Here is a 15,230-nt window from a genome sequence, read left to right on the forward strand (position 1 = left end):
TCTGTCAGAGCCGAGGTCGCTTATAAAACCAGCACTTGATCACTGGATAGCACTTGAGGTATAAGAAAAAGAAATTACTAAAGAATATTACTCATAAAAGAAAACTGAAATATACCGAGGTGTAAAAAAATATATATCTGCAACAGCAGGATGCATTTCAATCATGCAAATAATGCAAAGTGTGGTCAGAATAGATTGTTGTTTTTTTCATTTATTGGCAAGTTATTTGCTCTCGGTATCCTGCTACACTGGTGTTGTAACTGCAGACAAATCAGCATAGACTCTTCTGCCAGGAACAATCCTTTCCACAGGGACTATTTCTGATATCAGAGAAGCAGCCACTGAAAGATACTCGCTCCAGAGAGATAATTCTGTAGCCAGAGAACATCTGAGAAAGACAAACTATACCGTCGCAGTTCGGGGAGAGAGAGAAGAGCGCGATCGGTGAAATCAATCGCGGTGCTCAGGTCTAAAAGCATCTGCTATCCAGCTCCATTGACCGTTAATCAGTCACATGCACCGGTGCAGTCCAGGTAGAGTCCATCTTGGAATAATTAGCCGCAGATTTCTGGCTGAAATCAAGCGGCGCCAGTAGGCCCGAAGATTAAGAGCTGTAAAATCAGCTTTTCAGTCTCTCAGTTGAAATTTTTTTGATTCTTGAGTTGTGGACAGGATCGACTGAGTAAGCGTATTCAAATTTTGACATATCAGCCTCGCAGTGAATTTAATTAGTTCCCCATCCAACTTTGTCTCTAGCTGGAGGTGCATGTCTGAGAGAGGAAGCAGCGAACTCTCTGCCGTATCCTCACGAAAGAGCAGCAAGATGGATTTTGTGTCTGACAGCGTATTGTTTACAGTTGGACTTGGTTACAAATACATCTAACTTAAGTTATGTATTGGCTTCTTGCACATATTTGCTCTTATTCCCTTGATATTTTTGAATTGACCTGATTTACACTCACACAGCAGCAGCAGAGAATATGTGACCAGATCTCCTTTATCATATATATAACATCATCTCCCACACCTCACCCTGGTGAAATTAACAGCTTGTCGTCACCTCCTGCACATCTGTGAATATGCCGTCCCTTTGTTCCTTACCCAAGTAATCAACAAAGCTGCTGCTGTGATAATAATAATAATGACAATGATAATAATGATAAAAAAGAAAACATCTTTGAAATCAAAAGAATGCAATAATAATAATAAATCAAAGCAGTATCACTGATGGTGTCTCAGCTAATGCATTTTGGAAAACAGTCTTTTGATATGTCATTGTTTAATGTTGTTCCATCTGTTTAGTTTCTCTTCTTTAGTTTTACACATAACACCACCTCAATCAATTTTCCTGATGATTAATTATAACCCCAGCGTCCTATTAATGAGCATTTGTGTTTCCATCATTACATCTTGATTCATTTCTGTGTAGTTTACCATTTGCAGACACAACATCTCACAGCTGAACTGTGACTTTTAATCTGGCCTTAACATAACACACCTGCTGCTGGCTGCATAATGAGCTGTTTTCTAGTTTTCACTTTAATATAAATGCAACTTTTTGGGGGAAATAAAATGTAAATTTTAATGCAGCTTGCTTGTCAGAATTGAACTGTTGCTGGAAAAAGAAAAACACCCCCCCCCCAAAAAAAAAAACTGAGCTGCTCTTTCATGAATGTTGTATCAATGCTGTCTTACTCAAATACACACACACACACACACACACGCTACAAAATGGTGTTTTGATGTTGTTTACTCAAAACAAAAAACTCTTTTCAATGAAAGCTGATTCCCTCTGCCGACACCCAGAGTAACTGACTGAAGCGTCTTCATGCTGAGTACAGCTGACTGCTCTGATACACAGACTGTCATCATTCATTTCCTGCCTCATTGACACATAAACTGATGGATTTAATAAGTTGTAATTGCCTTCTGTCACTCCTTTTCTTTTTCTGTGAATCTCCTCCTCCTCCTCCTCCTCCTCATCACTCCTTCATCTTCTCCTCCATCTTCTCCCTCATCTTCTCCATCTTTTCAGACCGATGGACAGCCTCGTGGTGTCATGGAAACGCGATGGGCGTCGGCTGGCCAGTGGGCGTCGGCTCGCTTTTCCCGCCCCCACCTCTTCTGACACCGGGTTGTATGTTTGTGAAGCGTCGCTAAGCAACAGCACTGCCAAACCTGTGGATGCAAGGGCACACCTCACTGTAATGGGTAAGAGAACAAGTCTCTCTCTCTCTCTCTCTCTCCAACACACACACACACACACACACACGCTGCCTAACATGATTATCCTAGTAGATCTGACCATCAAGACTAATGGCCTCAACGTGTCCCATTAATTCCTGTTTTAACCTTGCTCTCGTCTTTTCTTTTACATTATTTTCGCTGCAGGCGCCGGTTCATTCTGTTTATTCCTCCATTTATTCAAACTTTCTCTCCTGCAACGAGCGTGACTGAGGGGAAAAAAAAAAAAAAAGCCCCAGGCGGCGGCGGTGGCGGTTGCTGTCGACCACGGGGGCTACAGCTACTCTGGTGCACACCCACCAAAAACTGTCCATTGTAGTCACAAACAGCTGTTACATTCATGCACGCAACAAACTCACCCGCCCCGTGTGATCACAAACACATGAAGGCACGCATGCATGTGTATATATGTGTGTGTTTGTGTGTTTGTGTTTGTACACTACACGCTCGCACAGAAATCACAAAAACTGTGCTACACAACAGACACACACGCCCGCTCACCCAGCAGCTAAATTAGTTTTGTTCCCTGGAGTCGCCAATCAATAAGAGAACACTGAAAGCACTCAAACAAGAGCGCACTCGTCACAATCCCTCCCCCTGTCCTCCTCGGCCGGCGCGCGTGTGTGTGTGTGTGTGTGTGTGCGTAAATAGAAAACAACACACAACGCAGGCGGCGAGTGTGTGATTGATGAAGCGAAACTTTTCTCACCCAGTTCGTCAGCGTCTTTTTGATCTGCTGTGATTATCGAAGCGAGGGAGCACCTGACACAGAGAGCAAACTACCCACGCCTACAGAATACTCACTAGTTAGAAAAGACCTGCCGGAATAATTGTACCCCCGCTCGCTCTCTGTTTATGCCCCCCACCCAAACACCCCAACACCTCCACCATCCAATACCCTCTTCTCCTTCTCTACTACCACCAGCTTTTTGGATGGTTCCCTCTTCTCTCAGTCCTTCCTTCGTTAGGCCAAGAGGGCTGTTAAGGCCTTGCAGGGGGAAAAGTCTGCATGCATTCATATGTATCAGAGGGAAGAAGAGGCTGATGAATGCATTGGTACTGATCCCCCTTTCTGCTGTGAGCTCAGCAGACCTTGATGCAATGAAAGGGATTCCTAAACAGAATAGTGTATGTGTCTGAGTGAGAGAAGGAGACGGCCTCAAAGGTATTCATTATTCAATCTCATTTCTTTTCTTGCCCCGATCCACAAATTGGAATATGTATGACGCTGCATGCTGCTGCTGCTGCTGCTGATGCTGGTGCTGTACAGACAGACGTAGCAAACAACAATATTTCTGTTGTTGTTCTCCGTCTTTGTTTTGCAGGCAGAGACAGCAGAGAATCCACGAAAGCCCAAATCTCTAAATCCAGCCACCCAAACACTCCAAAAAATGTGTTTTTTTGTTGTATTTGTTGCGACTTTGGTCCTTGCACTCACCTGACTGAAGGGGGGATTAACGTGTCTGTGTTATCGCTGTCACGCCACCAGGCTGTTATTCATCTCTTGTTTTCCTGTTCTTCCCCCCCTCCTCGCTGCACGCTCCCCTCGTTCTCTTGTCAAAAAAAGAAAGAAAGAAAGAAAGAAAGGAATTCCACTGTGCACAATAAAGATAGGAGATGCACTCACGGGTGGTTTTAAAAGTTACCAGCAAGTAGGAAAGAACTTTAAAGTGGGTGTAGACAAGTAGCATAAATGTAGAACCAACATGGGAGTCTATTGTGTAGCGTTTTCACACATACGCTGCTTTATCAAACTTTTTTTTATTACCATGTCAGTTTATCCTCCACTGTGCGAAGAAGGAAGTGGCAGAAAAATGGAGAGAAGAAAAACTCTGGAGGGATTTTAATCTCTCTTTTCCTTTAAAGTACATCTGCACGAAAATGACAGCACATTATTATTGTATGTTATTACAGTGCATGGAGCCTTAGAATAAAAAAAAAGAAGAAGAAAAAAGCACAGAAGTGAAACTTATATGAAAATACCTTCGCCTCATTTGATAAGAATTATATTTTTGTGACAACCAGCGGTGCACGTTCATTCATTATTAATGCATACGCTGGACATTTCATTTTCCTCAAAGTCATTTCTCAGTGAACAGGTGCCACAACTGTGCGGAGCCACTTTTTCCAGAGAATGAATTAGCCAGCCTGTCTCCCTCCGTCGGCACTTTCTGTGTCAATATCTCTCACTAAATATTAACAAATGTTTTTAAAAGAAATGGAGCGTATGTAGGAGTATAGGCTTTTAAAGAATAAATAAATAAATAAAAACGTGTAGCACTACAGAAATACACCAAAAGGCATATATTCACATTCAAATCGAGGGATTTCTTTTCTCTCTCTCTCTCTCTCTGAGCTTCTATGAGAATTTAGAGCGACGCTGGTGAAGATGTTTAGAGGGAACAGTTATTGGCAGCAAAATGGAGTAGTTTAAAAAGGTGATTGTTTCCCTTGGGAAACTAGCAGAATGTGTTTTTCTGCGACTGTGTGGAAGTCATTTCACAGGGCGCCGAGACAGAAAAACCTGCCTTCCAATGACACTTTAAAATACTCAGGTCTAAATGGAGGATCCGTTTTTATGCTGCAGAGTCGACGTGCTCCTCTCCAGGTCTCTCTCCTCTACTTAATACTAAAAGACTTGAACATGTTGTCTTGATAGTTCAGACAGCAGGGGTGTCGGTGTTTGTCATTGATTTGAGATGTTATTTTATGCAAACACCAGTCAGAGGTGAGAATAAAACAGGTGATTGTTTTTGTTGTTGTGGCTGACTGGTCTATATCTGTGGCCTGTGTTTATTCTGAATCATTAGTCGTATGATTTGAAGCTTAATTTGTAGTTTTGATTACAGATTAATTCAGCCAAAGAAAACACAATGATAAAACTGGTCACCTGCTTTAATCTAATGACTGGTTGTTGTTGTTTTTTTTTTACACATTTTGTGTTTGAACATTTTTCCTACAGATCCACCGTCTCTCACTGCTCAGCCCAAGAGGAAGATCGTTGCTGATCTTGACAGGAATGTAGACATCCCCTGCCTCGCTACAGGTACCGTGTGTGTGTGTGTGTGTAAGACTGAAGAAAATCACAGAGGTGTCTCTACCCACTTGTGTTTAAAGGCATCTTCAGTGTGAACAATAAAACACATCAAGAAGTTTTGTTGAGGCGGAAAAGTTGGTTCATCAATAAAAAAAAGTGCAACAAAGTGCAAATGAAAGAGACTTGGTGAATAAATCATGGCGCACATGAAGCAAGTACAGTATCTTCAGTGTGAAGCCACACTCCTGCTCCACCAGAGAGAAACGAACACATCAAATGTGTTTCTGTTGTTTGAGACTTCGACTGCGTCGTCTCGCTGCACGCTCTCCCTCTCCTGTGGCTCAATCGCACCCGACTGGAGAATCAGAGCCGTCCCTCGGTCCGTCAGCCTGTAGTCTCTCTGCTGATGTTCACATCCAGGTGGGATGAGTGTCAGAGACGCTTTGTCGTCCTTCTGATCTTTGCACAACTTTTCTGCTGCTCGGTGAGCGAAGGTGAAGGTGACTCTCGTCCAAATCTCATTATAGTGCCGTCATTTGCTAAATGTGGGGCTGAGTTTCAAGGCTTCTGGAACAATGACCCTGTACTTTTAGCACAGCAAGCGCAGGTCAACATGCTGAGACCAGGCCTGAAAAAATAGCACTTGTTCAATCACAACTCTTGTTTTTAAAGATATTACATGAAAACTCTTAATGTATTTGACCACATGTGGACATAGCACAAAGAAAACTGCAACATAACCCCCTCTCCTCCTTCTCTCTCTCTCTCACACACACACACACACACACACACATACAGAGCAAGTTTATGTCCCTCCTCAGTAATCTGATACAGTGGCAGTGTAATTAAATAGCAGAGGCCTGAGGGTGTGAAGAGAGAGGGATGGAGAGGCAGGGGAGGAGAGAACAAGGGGAAAAGAGCAAAGATAGATAGAGTGTAGAGTGACAGAGTGAGCAAGACATGGAGGGGGTGAAAAATACTTCACGCATGTCTGTGAGAGCTTGACACACACAACAGATTGAGGAAAAAGTGTGGAATTCATCTCTTCCTCCCTCAAACACACACACACACACACACACACACACACAGTTTGGAGACGGAGTAATTGCATGAGCCCCCTGCCTGTCATATCTGGCATGTCCGTCAGACAGGTGGATGCTGAACCTCCATGTATCTGCTGCTGCTGCTCTTTACCACATATTTTATTCAGAATGTTTTTCGGCCCCTTCTGCCACCCTTACACCACCGCCCACACCCTCAAATCAATATATTATTAGCAGTCATTATGGGCCACATGCATATTTATAGGCGGAGAGTGGATAACAGTGAAAGAAAGAAAGATTGTGCAAAAAAAGAAAAGTGGGAGTCGGAGCAATTTGCTCAGCAGTGAGGTCACAGCAGAGCGGCTTGTTATTAAGGAAATTGAAAATGTTCTCCTTCTGCGTGTTTGTTTGTTTGATTTTTTGTTTTTGTTTTCATGTGCATGGACATGTGTAGGCGTGCCCCAGCCCAGGATAGAGTGGTATAAAGACACGGTGCCTCTCTCCAAACTGGCCAACCCCCGCTACAAGGTCATCGCAGCGACCGGACTGACGGTGCGCAGGGTGCAGCCGGGAGACGGAGGAATATACCAGTGCTTCGCTCGCAACGCCGCCGGAGAGACGCAGACGTACACACAGCTCCTCGTCTCCAGTGAGTCAACTGGACGGCCGCACACATGCAGTCTTGTACATCCACACCTACAGTACAGCAGCAGCTCTGCTTGTACTCTCTCTTCCTCTCTAGATGCCACTGTCATCGTCACCCTTAACTTTCTGTCTCACTTCTCTGAACTCTTTTCAAGTCTCATTTCCTTCAATTTGTACAAACAGTTACTGCTTTTTGGTTCTTCAGCTCAAAATTGCTTTGGATTAGACTTTAGTTCAGGGGTTTCCAAATCTTTCCAGGCCAAGGCCTCTCAAATAGCAAACCTAGCAAAGGCACAAACCACCAGGTCAACGCGGTTTATGACGTCATGAATGATATTTTGACTGACAAGCAATTAGAAAGATGAGCATGGCAAATATAAGGTTTCAATATGTTATACTGTAGGGGAGAGTGGGGTAAGTTGAGCCATTCCCTTGTTGCTAGGAAATTATAAGAAAAAATTGAGCATGTGACCAGATATTTAAGAGGAAGGCATCATTTCAATTCATGGAGTCTGTGAAGGTAAGAACCACATGGGTAAAGTGGTTTGACATTTTAAGTTTTTCACTCAAATCATTACAAAGTAATTTTAGTCGATCATAATTTTCATGAGAATTGTGTTTACACCAAAAGAGATCATTATAAATTTGTTTTACACATGAGTTGTGGTATCTATGAGCTACAACATGAGGTAGTAAACATGGCATGAAACTGCACCATTTTAGCTGTGGGGAGTAATAAAGTCAATATGGCAGCTCTGGGGTAAGTTCAGCCACTTACAGCCACTTAATAAGTGTATTTTGACTGTTAATGTCCTAATTATTAAAGGTCCAGTGTGTAATAGTTGGCAGGAAGCATCTAGCAGGAAGTTCCCAGCAGTTTGTATTCACCTGTAACCTGGACAGGTGGAGTTTTGAGTAAAGGGGGAGGTGGGAGATGGATGGAAGATGGACCCTGGCTCCCACTTTGAAAACCACTGCTATAGATAATCGTGTGAATTGATATGTGAAGCAGAGAAAAGTCATAAAAGCCTGTCACAGTTTTTCAGCTTCCCGTCAAACAACATAAAGGAATGATTGGAGGAAACACTCAAAGTTTATTGTTGCTTTAACTTTGAATTGTCAAGCTGGGAGTTGTTGGCCCTTTTCCTTAACAACATACAGTTGTTTCTCAACAAGCCTGAATTACAAAGTAGCTGCTGATTATTTTTGTGTTGACTGACTAACTGAATAAACGCCAAAGTTGTTTCAGCTCTATCGTTCTCACCACCTCACTTTAATTTACCTGCAGCACAGGTGGTAACCTGCAGTCAGACATTTGCTGCTGATGCTGCTGCTGCGTTTTTTTACTCCATGTCAAAGTGTCAGCAGTCATCAGCTTTCATTTTAAATCATCACCAGCCTGTTATGCTGCCGTGTCAAAGTGAATTTGAGTTTGTTGCAGCTAAAAACTAGAACAGTCAGGTTTTTCTGAGTATTAAAGAAACAACCGATCACGGCCCAAACCTGAAACGAAATACCTGTTGGCTTTTTGGATTCAAGTGAAAGTCAATGTCAGTTAAATGTTCTGCCTCGACTCGACGCGTTGCAGCTGGTGTCAGTTTGCATGTATAGTTATATTTGTCTCTGCAGCGTTAGCTTCTATTTAGTGAGCGTTTGATTATAATTAAATGTCTCCCTGGAGATCCCACTGCACCACCCTCCACATTTATGCACACGCACGGAGCACCAGGTAATGAATAAAGCTTCTATTGATCACAGAGAAAGCATTCGTGTTTAGATCAACACTGTCATCCTTTCCTTTTTTTCTGTCTTTCTTCTATTTTCTCTTGGACATTAAGTTTCGCTGCTCTTGCTCTACTCCACTCATTTCACACCACCCTCCTCTCGGTAACTGCCTCTCTGTCTTCTTTCCTCTCACGCTGTCATCCTGTTTTTTTGTTTGTTTTTTCCAGGTGTGGCTCCCACATTTACATCTCCTCCGTCTGACCAAACAGTAACTGATGGCAACACGGCCGTGTTTAGCTGCCAGACCAGCGGCGCGCCCAAACCTGCCATCACTTGGAGGAAAGGTAACAGACCACACAGACCACGCTCATTGTTACACATCAAGCACACACACACTTGCAATGCTTGTAATTAAAAATGTGCTTAATGGCTTAATTATTTTCCCTCCCCTCTGGGCTGTTTTATGATTGTCTCTCTCTTGCTGTCTGTGCCCAGGGCTGCAGGTCTTGGCCAGCGGCTCCGTCCAGGTCTCCAGGTTCACGCTGCTGCAGTCCGGCGGTTTGCAGATCCAACCGGTCAGCTTCCAGGATTCAGGAGAATACACCTGCATCGCCTCCAACTCGGAGGGAGCCATCAACGCCACCGCCACGCTCACCGTGTGGAGTAAGACACGTACACACACACACTACACTACACTACACTACACTCGCAAACAAAAAATACATTAAACTGCTCGATATACATTCGCCGGACAGACTAAAACAGACATGGAACACTAATTTGTCCATAGCTGTCCAATCGCATTAGCCCAGGCAGGTGAGCAGTGGTGTGATTGGGTATTGATGCAGTGGGCTGGTGCAATTGCAAAATAACCATCTGATTGGTCAAGTAAGAGGGTGATTGATTAGTTGGTGAACTTATTGATTGGCTGATTTCTGCCTCCACATATACATCCTGGTAAATACTGTTGAATTAAACATTTAAATGAGCACATTTAGTGTGTCATGTCAATATACTGCCGCCTATAAAGTTAAGAATAACTTTGTTTTTCACACACATTACTCTTTTTATTGCTATTATGAAAGGTTTATTGTGTTTTGATTTCACAGTTATATATTTAGAAGATATTGATCAATAAAGTTTTGAGACGATACAGTATACAGTTCTGATGATGTGAAACTGACTCACATCTGTGGTACAAAAAAACGAGTTTTCGGAGATTACAAGTGGCATATAATGACTCTTTGAGAATCTTGTTAAAACGGCCCAGATGGACCAGCGCCACTGAAATGTTTGTGACTGCTCGAGTCAACACTCTCCAGTCTGTCTTAAGAAATATAATGTATAAGTTCATTTGTCGTCTACTCTAAACAACTCAGAAAATCAGATTGTGATGGAACTGACAAACGTTGCATTTAGTGCCACACGTTACACGTCACTGCTCTGGAAACACTGGTATAAGTGTCTTTTAAAGGGACAACGAGGAGTTTCGGAAAAGCGAAGCGTTTTCACACTACATTTATGAGCCTCCGCGCGCACCGTACATTTCTTTGACCGGGCGCAAGACGGACTCATGTTTTCATTCATCAATAATTAAAGTCAGAGGTTCAAAGAGGTTCACATACCACCGTAGTTCCGACCATAAACGGCGATGCGGCTGCGTTATTCTCATGATTCGCCACGAAGGAAACGCTGGTCGGCTCGACCAGCATTTCCGCCACCACTAATAATAACAAAATAACGATAGAGACAGAACGATGTATTTATCGAAAATGGGCCCATTAACAAGTGTGGGTAGCGGAGATTCATCCACATTAACGTGAGACTTTTTTATAACCGAATAGAAACTCCTCGTTGTCCCTTTAATAAGGGGCTGCTAGACTACCCCGTATGTCGTTGTTGTCTGTTGTTGTTACTTTATATTGTTTTTCTTTTTTTCCTGTCCTGTCTTGTATTTTTAACTGGACCCAGAGTCTGTATTAATAAATTATCTATCTATCTATCTATCTATCTATCTATCTATCTATCTATCTATCTATCTATCTATCTATCTATCTATCTATCTATCTATCTATCTATCTATCTATCTATCTATCTATCTATCTATCTATCTATCTATCTATCTATCTATCTATACACCTTCTCTATCAAGAATTAATCACATTATTGCAATCATTTAATTAGAAGAGGTAAAAAAAAAAAGTGTTATTCCAACTTTATGGGCAACAGTGTAGAACAGAGTATTAACACCTCCTCTCTCTCCATTGTTCTCTCTTTCTCTCCGGCTCTTTCAGGTCGTACCATCATTTCCGTGCCTCCAACAGACCGGCGTGTCATCAAAGGAACCACTGCTATTCTGGACTGTAACGCTACACACGACGCCAGAGTCAATACCACGTACCTGTTTTAAAGATTACTACACCACACCTGTTTATATTGTTAATGTTATATAAATACATGCTCTACAGTGAACACACGCTCTCTCTCTCTCTCTCTGCTGCAGCTTCAAGTGGGATCGCGGCGGCGTGCCAGTCCTGCCAACCAGCGGGGGCCGTGTTTCTCTGCGCCAAGGCTCTCTCACTATTGGCCAGACGTGGTCAGGTGACATTGGGGATTACACCTGCACCGTGACATCACAGGCTGGCAACGACTCTCGCTCTGCGCGCCTGGAAGTCATGTGAGTGCGGATAATCGTGCCACTTTCTGTAATTGTGTCCTTGTGCTGCACAGTCCCATAAAAATAACACAGTTTGTCTTCAGTTGTGAAGATTAAACCAACAAGGTGTTAATTAAGTGAGATTAATAGGTCAAACAACCTCATAACACATGATTTTTTTTTACTTTTGGTCCTGTTTCCAGTCTGTATACTAATTTGCAAAAATGTTCTTCTCTTTAGGAAGTTGTGAAACACATTGTGGAGTTTGTTTTCCTATATATTTTTTATTTATTTATTTTAATTTTCCAGAAAATTAGCTCATTTTATATTTTCACAGTATTTATATGGTAATGACATAAGTATATGATGGAATACCAAACTGATGTTAATCCAGATAAACAAAGCGTAAATTGTTTTCTTCCCTGTGATTAGACACAAACAGTGACTTTGACTTTTTGTGCAGCAATCAAGTGAGAAAACAGCTGATCCTTCACCAGCAGTCTGGGTGATTGAAAATTGCAGATATGATTGGCAGGGAGGATGCGTTTCGATCGGGCATAGGAAAAAAAACAACATCCAAAGCAATTATTGGCAACGCAGCGCATAATTTAGGGAAAACAGCCTTTCTGTGTCGTCCAATGAAATGATTGCTTCTCTCCAGGCTCTATAATGGACCAGGCTCTCTCAAAATCAAAAAATATGTCACTATCATTACAACTGTTAGGTATGAGGATGTGGCTCTTCAGAGTAAGTTGCTATTAGAGAGCGTGGTAATAACAGTGTTAAAGTTCACTACTAGCCACCCTGTACTTGCACTAGCTGCTCTGCATTGTAAAAGTCTTTGAGTGTAAAATTTGCACATACAGTGTACAGTAGTGTATGCGTATTCATCCATTCATCCTGTTTTGGGGGGACACATTGTCACAAATAAACAGAATAAATAGGAATAAATGCCGATCCGAATAAAACTGCGTCATGTAAAAATGTACGATCAAGATGGGTGGTTTAATGCCGGTCGATGTTCGGATCAAGATGCATGTAAACGGTTAATCTGATCAAAGTAGTCTCTGCGTCTGACCTTTATCCACTGGCTCCTGTTGGTGTTAAGTGAGGGTCCCGCTGTAGCCGACCCCCTCGCATAGATCGCAGGAGTAAAAAAGTATAAACTGTTGTGATTGCAGCTTAATTAAAGAGAAAACCTGAAACAAATGTGACATTTGCAGCACATAATATGTAATATATCCATTGGATCATATTGTGTGGATTTGATCAGAGGAGGCGACAGGCACGTATGAGAGTTTTCAACAAATTTGACCGGCAAAACTTCACTGCGCATGTCACAGTGAATATATTCAGATTAACAGCTTGATGCATGCACACACATGGATCAGTTTATTTTGCATCCATTTAAACAGTGAAGTTGGAATTTCCAATCAGAATGATAATAATCAGATTGTAGAAAAAATGCACATGTAAACGTGTCTAATGAAAACACGGGTCATTTTGTGTGTCTGGTACAAACATGGTGAAAACATGCCACACATATTTCAAGCCTATCTCACTCCCCCGACACGACGCAGCCTCATTAGAGCCTCTGTGAGAGAACGCTGTCAGGTAGCAGACTTTATATATTAATGGGCACTTGTATAATATATTTATAAAAGGCACTTATGATATATTAATACAATTGCAGGGTAGGAGAGAGATAAAACATTAGTCCACATCCTTCTGAATTATAGAAAGACGAGAGGTTACACGTGTCAAACTGTGAGGGGGAGGAGTGGGAGTGTCTCTGTTTATGGTTGTGTGAAAACATGTGGGGAACGCAGGGATTTCTGTACGACTGTGTGTGTGTGTGTGTGTGTGAGTGTGTGTGACTGACATTCTCGTTAGCTCAGTATCAACGGGTCATAAAGGCTAACAGACGCTGGCGGCTGAGGAGACAGACTAATTACCAGCAGGTTATTGGTTCAACTCCCGCAAGACCCATCCATGTGTTTGTGAGCGCATGTGTGCACGCGCTTCTGTATGTGTGACGAGTGTGTGTGTGTGTGTGTGAGTGTATTTTGTGTGGGCTGTGTGGAGGTAGTTGCTCTAACATTCTCTAAGCTCATCCATTAATTAATACGATCATGTCAGCTCAGAAAAGAAAACATCATTCTCATTTCCCCCCTCTCTCTCTCTTCGCCTCTTCCTCTTGTGTGTGCTGCCCCCCCACCAACATTATGTCTCACTCTTCATTCAACTCTCTCCCTCTCCCTCTGTGCTTGCTTCCCTCATTTTCTAAACTTGAATATTAAAACGTAAACCTATTCGGAGGCAAAAACAAACATAGAAACATTTTAAAACTCTGTATGATAATCTGATTGAATTAATTAAAGCCTGCAGCCCGTCAGAGGAGCCCCCCCCCCCCCCCCCCCCCCCCCCCCCCCACGCGGACAGAGGGCATTCACACATCCATGATTGTTGAATAATAATTAATGGGTTTATGAATATGTGATGCATCTAATCTGTGCATATAGAATCATGTCTTTCATCATGCTTTCAGTGTAATTATACAGTATATATTTATTTATTTATTTATTCTTTAACGTGCTCTGTTAATATGCTCACTCCTGTCAATAGCCTTCACACAGAGGGACACTGAGATCCTGCTTCTAGCTGACTGTTTTTCTTAAAAAAAAAGGGTTATGATGATGCACTAAAATCGATATAATCAAATAATCTTGACACTGTTTATTACCGTCATTAACATCTGTGTTGATTCCTTTGCTATTAACACAGAGAGATGCAGACAACATCCACAAATGTCTGCTCCTAACATTAATCCGTCAGTCTGATTAATGTCAGGACTACATTTAGGATTGGTGTAGCTCATATACACAGAGAAACATATCAGTATAAAAACATGCAACAAAAAAACAACCAAACAGTCATATTCAAAAGGCAGCGCCCACAGGGACGAGACCCGTGAGCCAACCAGAGAGTCAGAGCCAACATTTCTTCTACCAAACAACATATCTGACAGGAAAGGAAAAACACAGGAAAACAAACATCTAATCTAAAACGTCTTGGCACTTTGTCACCGACGTGTTAATGTGACATAAATCCATAAATGATGTTGAAGACATAGTTTCACATGTTGGGGAAATATGCTAATTGCCTTTTCTTGCTCTGCGCCTCAGTACATACGTAGCTAATGGAAGGTGTCATTTAGTGTAGCTTTGCTAAAAGACTGGAAACAGCATTTTGTAAAGGTACAGTAATGAAATCCTCTCACCTCCTCTGATATTAATGTAGATCTTGTTTATATTAAACCATACATAAAGCAAAGTGTAAAAATGAAGTTGTGAATCACTTGGGTTTACTGACTGATGGAGAGTGTGTGTCATATCAGCCTTAATCTATTAACAAGCGGCTGAATTTAAGGGATAAAGTGCTATTTTTAATGCATAGTAATGAGTGGTTATCATGCAGCTGTCTTCAGATGTCCAGACTAGAGACTTAGAGAACAATTGGAAGTTGTAACCATGGCAATCCATCTTTGCAATCCATCCCACATGATGTGAAGTTCACATCAACACATTTTTACTGAGCAATCAAGAGTGCGACTTAGTAACTTTGCTGTTTTTTTTCCAATTTCCTGCCTTTGTGCCAAGTTTAACCAACCAGCAGGAGTTTTCCCCCAAATGCTGAATTATTATTATTATTATTATTATTATTATTATTATTATTATTATTATTATTATTATTATTATTATTATTATTATTATTATTATTGTTATTATTATTATTATTATTATTATTATTATTATTATTATTATTATTATTCCTCTAGAGACCCTGATTGAATCACTGGATAAATATCTGTTAAATTAAC

General features: G+C 41.7%; 1 protein-coding gene across 1 annotated transcript in view; it reads left to right on the forward strand.

Moving 5' to 3' along the window:
• Positions 1-15,230, forward strand: part of LOC310989093 (protein sidekick-1-like) — a gene marked incomplete at both ends in the record, with an annotated part of 280,354 nt that overhangs the window by 177,827 nt on the left and 87,297 nt on the right. The window contains 7 exons of the mRNA XM_083975990.1: positions 2,036-2,211; positions 5,207-5,290; positions 6,779-6,973; positions 8,922-9,038; positions 9,190-9,357; positions 10,989-11,091; positions 11,198-11,371. Coding sequence (XP_083832116.1) covers positions 2,036-2,211; positions 5,207-5,290; positions 6,779-6,973; positions 8,922-9,038; positions 9,190-9,357; positions 10,989-11,091; positions 11,198-11,371 — 1,017 coding nt within the window. The remainder of the gene's footprint in view (positions 1-2,035; positions 2,212-5,206; positions 5,291-6,778; positions 6,974-8,921; positions 9,039-9,189; positions 9,358-10,988; positions 11,092-11,197; positions 11,372-15,230) is intronic.

The sequence above is a fragment of the Trachurus trachurus genome (genome assembly GCF_905171665.1).
Source record: "Trachurus trachurus genome assembly, chromosome: 1".
Lineage (NCBI taxonomy): Eukaryota > Metazoa > Chordata > Actinopteri > Carangiformes > Carangidae > Trachurus > Trachurus trachurus.